This window comes from Camellia sinensis, chromosome 6, assembly GCF_055761805.1.
Source record: "Camellia sinensis isolate YWXY chromosome 6, ASM5576180v1, whole genome shotgun sequence".
NCBI lineage: Eukaryota > Viridiplantae > Streptophyta > Magnoliopsida > Ericales > Theaceae > Camellia > Camellia sinensis.
In genome coordinates, this window is record NC_138966.1 from 87,188,899 (window position 1) to 87,198,883 (window position 9,985).

The 9,985-nt window shown below is 37.5% G+C and overlaps 1 protein-coding gene across 1 annotated transcript; it reads right to left on the reverse strand.

Moving 5' to 3' along the window:
- Window positions 1–435: 435 nt before the first annotated feature.
- Window positions 436–3,209, reverse strand: LOC145793400 (uncharacterized). The gene is made up of 2 exons (XM_082876221.1): window positions 1,543–3,209; window positions 436–484 (listed from the first exon to the last, which is right to left on the reverse strand). Exons 1-2 carry the CDS (start codon window positions 3,207–3,209, stop codon window positions 436–438), a joined length of 1,716 nt encoding a protein of 571 aa, XP_082732347.1.
- Between the last annotated feature and the right edge of the window lie 6,776 nt (window positions 3,210–9,985).

Consider the following 9,985-nt stretch of genomic DNA (forward strand, 5'->3'; position numbering starts at 1 on the left):
AAGTTCCTCTTCAAGTCTTTATACATTTTAGTGCTTCCTGGATGTACAGTATATCCTGAACTGTGAGCTTCTCTTAGGATTTCTCTCTTGAGCTCTAAATCATTAGGCACACACAACCTCTCTCCAAATCTCAAGGTTCCATCTTTATGCATACAAAATTCCATCTGTAGCCCTATTTCCATTTCAGCCTTAAGTTTTTGCAACTGAGGGTCTCTTCCTTGAGCATCTTTAATTCTATCAATCAATGTGAGTTGAACCCTAAGGTTTGCCAACTGCACTCCATGGTTGTGCCATCTAATCTCAATATTCAACCTTTGTAAGTCCTCCAAGATATTCTTTTGGTCAGTGATCAAGGTAGCCAAATTACTCGGGGTCTTTCTACTCAAGGCATCCGCCACTGCATTAGCTTTTCCTGGATGATAATTGATAGTCAACTCATAGTCCTTCAGTAGCTCCAACCATCTCCTTTGCCTCATATTCAATTCTTTTTGAGTGAAAATATACTTCAAACTTTTATGATCAGTGAATATCTCACATTTCACCCCATACAGGTAGTGCCTCCAAATTTTCAATGCAAACACCACGGCAACCAACTCCAAATCATGCGTAGGATAATTCTGCTCATATGGCTTCAACTGCCTAGACGCGTATGCCACTACCTTATCATTTTGCATCAGGACACAACCCAAGCCCATCTTCGATGCATCACTATAGATGGTAAAACCTTCATCTCCGGACGGAACTATAAGTACTGGAGCACACACCAATCGACTCTTTAGATCTTGGAAACTTTTCTCACAATCATCAGACCACTCAAATTTAACCCCTTTTTGTGTTAAACGAGTTAAAGACATAGAAATTCGGGAAAATCCCTCAACGAACCTTCTATAATATCCTGCTAAACCCAAGAAGCTACGAATTTCAGTGACACTAGTAGGCCGATTCCATTCCACCACCGCCTCCACTTTCTTGGGGTCAACAGACACCCCATCTTTAGATATCACATGACCCAAAAATGATACACTCTCCAGCCAAAATTCACACTTCTTTAATTTAGCAAATAATTTCTTCTCCCTTAATATCTGCAACACTATTCTCAGATGTTCTTCGTGCTGCTCTTTACTCTTTGAGTACACAAGAATGTCATCAATAAAAACTACCACAAACTGATCTAAGAAGGGTTTAAATACTCTGTTCATTAAATCCATAAAAGCTGCAGGCGCATTGGTCAACCCAAACGGCATCACTAAAAATTCATAATGCCCATACCTAGTTCGAAAGGCTGTCTTAGGTATATCTTCCGCCTTAACCTTCAACTGGTGATAGCCAGAACGAAGGTCAATCTTAGAAAAGACTTGTGCTCCTTGCAACTGATCAAATAGGTCATCTATCCTAGGCAAAGGATATTTATTTCGGATTGTCACCTTGTTCAACTCTCGATAATCAATGCAAAGGCGAAAACTACCATCCTTCTTTTTCACAAATAAAACGGGCGCACCCCAAGGAGAAACACTAGGCCTAATAAAGCCCTTATCTAGTAACTCTTGTAACTGTTCCTTCAACTCTTTCAACTCTGCTGGGGCCATCCGATACGGAGCCTTGGAGATAGGACCCGTGCCAGGTATCAATTCAATGGCAAACTCAATCTCTCTATCTAGTGGCAACCCCGGTAACTCTTCAGGAAAAACATCGGGAAATTCCTTCACAACTAGAATATCCTCTAACTTCAATTCAATCTCACGGGTATCTCTCACAGAAGCTAAATAGCCCTCGCAACCATTCCTTAACAACCGTCTAGCTTGCAAAGCTGAGATTACCAGAAGAGGAGTGTTAACTCCACTACCCACAAAGCAAAATTCTGGTTGATTAGGAATCTGAAATACTATCCTTTTGCCTCGACAATCAACAGAAGCATAATTGGTTGCCAACCAATCCATTCCAAGAATTATGTCAAAGTCCCGCATATCTAAAACAGTTAAGTCTACAAGCAATTTCCTGTCATCTATACTAACCACACGAGATTTGCAAATTAAGTCAGCAACCATAACCCCTCCTATCGGGGTTTCAACACATAAGTCAATCTCTCTAGAGACACATTTCCATCCATGTTTCTTAACAAATCCCATAGACACAAATGAATTTGTAGCGCCAGAATCAAATAACACATGTGCATAAACAGAAGACACTAAAACAGTACCTGACACCACCGTGTTGGAGGTCTGAACATCTTGTTGTGTGAGTGCGTACACTCGACCCTGAGTCTTTGGCTTATGACCTCCATTTTTCTTTTGACTTCCTGAAGACCCTTTGTCTGTTGATGCTCCTTTATTTGTCCATGCTTTCTGTTCAATCTCATGCCCCTTCCGATTAGGGCAATTAGCTATCCTGTGCCCCTGTTGCCCGCAAGAGAAACAAGCCCCAGTATTCCAACGACACTCACTATCCCGATGGAATCCATTACACCTAGTGCATTGTACCCGATCATTCTTCTTATCAACACTACTACCCATAGTTCGACTTCCCCAACTCCCAACCGAAGAAGTGTTTTGTCTCTTAGCATTGCCCTTCGAATTGTTAGTTTGGAAGTTGGAAGAACTAGGCCTCTTCTTATAATTCTCTTCTTTCTCTTCTTGGGCTCTGGTAAGGCCACTCTCAACTAGCAAAGCCTTATTCAACACTACTCCAAAAGTAGGTAACTCGAAAGGAACCACTTGTTGCATAATGTTCGTTCTTAGTCCACCTTCAAACTTTCGTGCTCTGCTATCCTCATCTGCTTCAAATGCTGATGCAAATTTAGACAACTTCGTAAACTCAGCTTCATATTCTGCAACCGTCTTATTCCCTTGCTCTAACTTCAAAAATTCCCTCTGTTTTTGTAGACGAACACTCCTAGGGAAGTATTTCTCATTGAATGCCTTCTTAAACCTTTCCCATGTATAGGGGTTGGCATCATGCTCGTGTATGCGCTTCTCCATCTGCCACCAATCATTAGCTATCCCTTGTAGCATAAACGTAGCATAGGTCACCTTCTGATCATCCGTACACTCAAAAACGGGAAACAACTTCTCCATTTCTGTCAACCATTTTTCAGCCTCCAAAGGGTCTGTGGCTCCGTCAAATGCCAAGGCTATCTTCTTAAACCCGGTAATGTTACAACGTGGCCTTGGTTGTGGCCTAACACTTGGCTGCATCCGCTGTTGTTGCTCCATAAGTCTAGTCAAGTTATTCCCTATGGTGGTTTGTTGTTGCACCACCCCGGCCTACGTTTGAAGCACTTGAACCATTTCAATTGGATTGGGGATTGCAGCTTGTTCTTGGTGTCCCAACTCTTGCCCCTAATTTCCTCCGACTGCTTGAGAACCACTACCATTATTAGTCACATTCCCTCGCCGATTGCTATTACCAGTCCGTCGATTCGTTTGACCCTGGCGTGTATTCCTAGCCATATTTGCCAATGTCTCCCCATGTTCCATTGTAACCTAAGTGCATCAATAATAAAATCTCATCTTATTCTATTCTCAAGTCCCTATAACAAGTAAATAAAAATAACATTATATCAAATTATAAGCGTTCCCAATCCTTTATCTACCCAATCTCACCACTATTTTATACCAGCCTTTAAAATTACAACCTGGCTCTGATACCACTAAATTGTCACGTCCCAAGCTACGTGACAACGCCGCACACTCATTTAAGTGAGCATACAAGGCTAAGAGTCCAACACATAACTAACAATGTAAAATACTCCAATCAAATCCTTAATTATCATAATACTAAAATCCATAAAAAAAAAAAAAAAAATTGATTATTCTTATCATATGAAATTATCCACCAAGTCCACTAATAAAATCCATTAACAAAACAAATAATCCAAGTACTTAAATCATAGTCCTACTCTCGGCACTCCCATATGTAAAAAAAAATCCCGCGCAGCTCTACTCTTCAGAATCTGAAAAAAATAAAATAAGGGTAAGCTAGACAGCCTAGTAAATAACCAACCATCACTGCCAGCTGGATCAAGCATAAAAAAAATAAATAAATAAATAAATCGATAATCAATAAATATAAATTTTTATTCAGTTCAATAAATGAACAATTATTTTGTAAGATGGTTTCGTAGCTAAAAATAAACAATGTACAATACATTTTAAATGAAAAGCCAACAAGATAATTCAAAGTAATTCATTGTTCAAATCGATGGTTCAATGATTTGATTCGCAAAACCCAAGTCTTATTGACTACGGTCACATAGCCCGTGACAAGGCCCAGAACCACACATAGGCCGGTGGTAAAGCCCCAAAAGAAACTAGTTTCTATGCCAATAAATAACCCCCATTGGCTAGGGTCCAAATCATAGTCAGACTAGAGTGATGTTCAAAATTCAAACAATACACAACTTTTAAATAAAACATTTGATATTTTCAGAATAAATGATTAGTACAATTTTCAGAATAGTTTCACCAAATATTCAAATAATTTTCATAATAATATTCAATGTTGTTTTATACTTGACCCATATTTTATTTTAAGAGAACATGAAGGCTATAAATAAATATTTATGATTTTAAACGATTCGATAGGAATAAAAAAAAATGAACCAACAGTGATAGAGGATTACTTACCTCAGACAGCTAAAATAATATTTCCCAAGCTAATCTCAAATTACCAAGATCCACCTCAATCTCACAAACCTAATAAAATATTATACCACATAAACAATTATTATTGATCACCATGATGCATCTATCATTCTTTTCTTTATAATGTAATAATCTAATCCTATAGTCTACAAGTAAATTCCAAAACCCCAAAATACATACACCCAATCCACATATAAGATACTATGTCTAAAGAAATAGTTAGGAGTACCATAAAAACAAATCTTACCTCCAAGAGATGATTAGATCAAAGTCACGAATCTATGAATCTTCTTTCTTTTCTTTTCTTTTCTTCTTCTTTTTTTTTTTTTTTTCTCTATTGCTAGATCTGCCGCAGCAGCCACTAAATTGTCAATACCTCTATTTGTTTGTGCTTCTATGTTTCCAAGACCTAAAGCCCAAGTGGGCCTATAGCCCAATCTCCCAAAATTACAAACTTAACCATCTAAGTAATAAAAATTTTAAAAAAAAACCACCTCATAACTAATTCCTTGATGTTACTAAAATGACTCATATAAATTAATTTAATTACTACTTTATCCAAAAATAATTCTACACATAAAATTTTGGATTTTACACCCGCGGCCCATGGGCGGCCAAAAGGCCGCCCGCCACCCGGGACGGGCTCGACCCGGCCTGTTGACAATGTGAATATTCACATTGACATGTTAACATTCACATTGATAGGAGTGTAAAATTAGCCCGCGCCTCGTGATTGCCTGAAACCCGTCTACGGCCCATGGGCGGCCCGAGCGCGAGCTCGGCCCGGCCTGTTGATAATGTAAATATTTACATTGACATGTTAACATTCACATTGATAAGAGTATAAAATTGGCCAGCGGCCTAGGGCTGGCCCGACCCGGCCCGTTGACAATGTGAATATTCACATTGACATGATAACATTCACATTGATAAGAGTGTAAAATTGGTCCGCAGCCCGTGGGCGGCCCGAAGCCCGACTGCAGCCCGAGGCGAGCTTGGCCCGACCCGTGACAATGTGAATATTTACATTGACATGTTAACATTAACATTAATAGGAGTGTAAAATTTATCCGCTGCCCGAAGCTTGCCCGCGGCCCGGCGTAGGCCCGGCCCGGCCCGTTGACAATGTGAATATTCACATTGATATGTTAAAATGTACATTGATAGGAATGTAGAATTGGCCTGCGGCCCGTGGGCTACCCGAAGCCCGTCCACGGCCCGGGGCAAGCTCGTTTCGGTTCGGGCCCGAGCATGTCCGAGACCCTAGGTTAGGGCCTAGGTCACCACTTTGAAGCCCGGCCCAGCCCTTCGGCCCGCTTGAGGCCCATTCAAGGCTCGGTCCGAAGCCCAGCCCGCGCTAAGGCGCAATGTATTTTTTTGTGAAAAATAATAAAATTTTGGTAGAAAAAATTAAAAAGAATTAAAAAAAAATGGCTAGGCCCACCCAAGCCCGACTTAAGCTCGAGGCTAGGCCCAGGTCCACCGCCCCGATCCAAGGCTCGATCCATCGGGCCGTCCAAAGCCCGAATACCCTTGTGCTCGGGATAGGGCCTAGGCCTAATTTTTTGGCCCGTGAGCCAGCCCGACCCGGCCCGGGAAAGGCTCGTTTGGGCCCAGGCTCAAGCCTAGTCCAAGACCCTAGGTTAGGGCCTGGGCCATCACTTTGAAGTCCCGCCTGGTTAAGGCCCATTAAAGGCTCAGTCCGAGGCTCGGCCCGCGCCGAGGCCTAGTGTCTTTTTTTGTGGAAAATAATAAAATTTTAGTAGAAAAAATTAAAAAGAATTAAAAAAAAATGGCCAGCCTGCCCCGGGCCGCCCACGAGCCGTGGGCAGGTTTCGGGCTGCCACGAGGTACGAGCTAATTTTACACTCCTATCAATGTGAATGTTAACATGTCAATGTAAATATTCACATTGTCAACGGGTCGAGCCGGGCCCGCCCTGGCCCGCTGGCAAATTTTATACTTTTATCAATGTGAATGTTAACATATCAATGTGAATATTCACATTGTCAACAGGCTGGGTCGGGCCTGCCCTGGGTCACCCAAGGGCCGTGGGCGGGTTTCGGGCAGCCACGAGGCGCGGGCTACTTTTACACTCCTATCAATGTGAATGTTAACATGTCAATGTGAATATTCACATTGTCAACGGGTCGGGTCGGGTCGGGCCGCCCCCGGGCCGTGGGCGGGCTTTTGGTCGCCCGTGGGCCGCAGACCAATTTTATACTCTTATCAATGTGAATGTTAACATATCAATGTGAATATTCACATTGTCAACGGGTCGGACCGGGCCCGCCCCGGGCCGCCCATGGGCCTCGGGCGAGTTTCGAGCCGCCACGGGACGCGGGCCAATTGTACACTCCTATTAATGTGAATGTTAACATGTCAATGTGAATATTCACATTGTCAATGGGCTGGGCCTGCCCTGGCCCGACTCAAATTTTTCCGGGCACCCACGAGAATCGACATGGGCCGGGCCCCTACACATTGACGATATGAACATACACATTAGCGGTGTGAACATTCACATTTGGGGTATTTTGGTAATTATGTCACCTATAGAATTTATTGAAACATAAGAAAATAATGTAAACTAAATGGAACATAAGTAGATGAAAAGGGTATTTTAGTCTTCTTATCTCAAATAGGACCTAATGGAATAGTCAAAAAGAATATGAATTAGATGGAATAAAACTCTTAAAAAGTAAATTTATCAAAAAAGCTCCTATTTTTTTCTATCAATGCAAGGTTAATTATAAATTGAATAATAATTATATTGAACTAGACAATTATAATTCAAAAACTATGGCCCCGTTTGGTAGAGTTGTGGGAAAGTGATTATAACTTATACCTTAACAGCTTATAGCTTATAACTGTGAACATAAATTGATTTTTGACTTATTAATAAAGTTTCTTCTCCCCCACTCAAAGAATAAGTTGATTTTTGACTTACAAAAAATTATAAGTTGTATTGTTAAGTTGAACTAAACACTTCAAAATAGCTTAAATTAAGCTAAAAGCTAAAATAAGCTACAAATAAGTCCTACCAAACAGGCCAATAATTATCTCGCAACATTGTACAAATAAGAGATAAATAATCAAATTTTCGCACCAATGATCTTCTAAATAGGAGTACGCATGTGTTACTGGATTAAAATTTGTTGGACCATCATTCTTCCATTATGAAACTTTTTTGAGAGGCTCTTGATCAATTTTCCCAATTAGTTTGCGAGAGAGAATTGAGTTGTAGAGCCAGTTTTTTTGTTTAGTGGAAACAAAATTATTCATAAAATTTTAATTATTTAATAATCTCATATCTAAAATCTAAAACAAAGAAAATCCTGAATATATATGAACACTGCAAAAATTTGAACAAAATATTTCACTGCAAAATCTAAAAAAGTATTTTCATATTCCTGATAAATTTTACAACATTAAAATATAAATTCATTAAATGTTTCGTCAATTTGAAATTATTTTTTAAAAGTAGGAGTGAGAGCTAAATTGTCCTATAGTCTTCACTACTTTGTTATTTGGTTTTAGATTTTTTAAAACAGTTTTTGGATATTCAATCCTTATTTTTTTTATTTTGAGTATATGTTTTTAATATTTTAATTTTTTTTAACTTTTTAGATCTACTTAATTTGAATACACTTAAAAAGTATAAAATTTTAAAAAAAAATCTTAACAAAATACAAAAAAATTAGTATTTTTTTTTTTTTTTTTTTTGTATTTATTGAATTTCTTTGGTCACACAGGCCAAAGGTTCATTTATGAAATTATTAGGCTAATAAGGTTAAACTTAAATTTTTTAGGCCAAAATAACATTATTTGTCTAAAAATATACCTACATGTTCAAAACTTACTTATTAATCTATCTATTTATATGTTTAAATATCACATATCAGGTCATCTGTTATTTATCTGTCTAATTATTTATATATGTGTAACCTACTCACCACTGACAACGACCACCACCAACTGTTCTTGCCACTGCTACTGACCATTGTCGATGACTTTTTCGAAGCCAACAACTTTTCCAACAATTTCATGAAACGCCATTGTCACCAAAAAATAAAAACCTTGGACTAAATAACATAAGGTCTAATAAGAACGTGTTTTTTACCAATTAACCCAATTTTTTAAAGATTTTTTTGTAAATATTTTATTTTTTAATTATAGTTAGATTAAAATACCTAAAACAATTAATATATATATATATATATATTTACATGTGATAGATATATTCTTTTCATAAAATGAATTAAGATTTAGAGCTTTCGTTTGTGATGTGGATTAGTTTTTTAATTTTTTGATTTTTTAACTATTTCAGCCTATGACTAAAAAGTTTCATTTGTAATAGACTTTTTAATTTTTTTAACTTTTATGAGAAAAAATATAAAATCATTATAAATTAAATGTGACATTTTATCTTATAGTCCAAGTAGTATCCCAAACATCGCCAAAATAGAGAATATGTGTCATAAACAACAATACTAGAGGCCTACAATTTTTGTGACCATAATGGCTCAAAATTGTCAAAACGACGTCTCGTTTTGGCATGTTTTACACCCAAAACGACGTCGTTTTGACAGTTTTAAGCCATTATGACTACAAAAATTGTGACCTTCAAACATTTTCCGTGTCATAAATATATCAAAAAGGTCTAACTTTTGCTTTCGACTCTGAAGAAATATCTTCGTCACAACCAGATCAGCATTACTTAAATATCTTTGCACTCTAGTTATTATTTTAAGATGGGATTATTGATTTCTAGCATAAATACAATAAAATTATATATATACATATATAATTATTATATTTATTAAATTCTTTTTAGTTTTTTTTTACAAATATTGGGAACACAAAAATAAGCCACATATTTATTTATTATTTTTGTCTTTAATTTTTTCTTTCAAAATTATGTCATTTTTTTTTACTTATTTTTTATATTTTTTTCTTGTATTTTTTTTGAAAAATTTAATTTTTCAATTCATCTCGAGTAGAATCTACAAGCCTAACACTCCATTTAGCTAGTAGAGTGAGAAAAGAAAACAAATGAATGTGTTCTCTCATTTAGGTGACAAAAGAAAAGATATAATTATGTTTTTTTGTTATCGTATTTGGATGGGTGAGAAATAGGGGTGAGCATGGTCCGGATTGGATCGGATTGGGATAAAATCAGGACCAATCCGTTATCTACGGTTCCTGAAAAATTAAAACCAATCCAATCCGTTTAAATCATGGAACCAATCCGAACCAATCCATTTAAATACGGTTGGATCGGTTTAGGACCACGGATTCACATAATTAAATAACAAATATATATATATATATAACACTTTAAT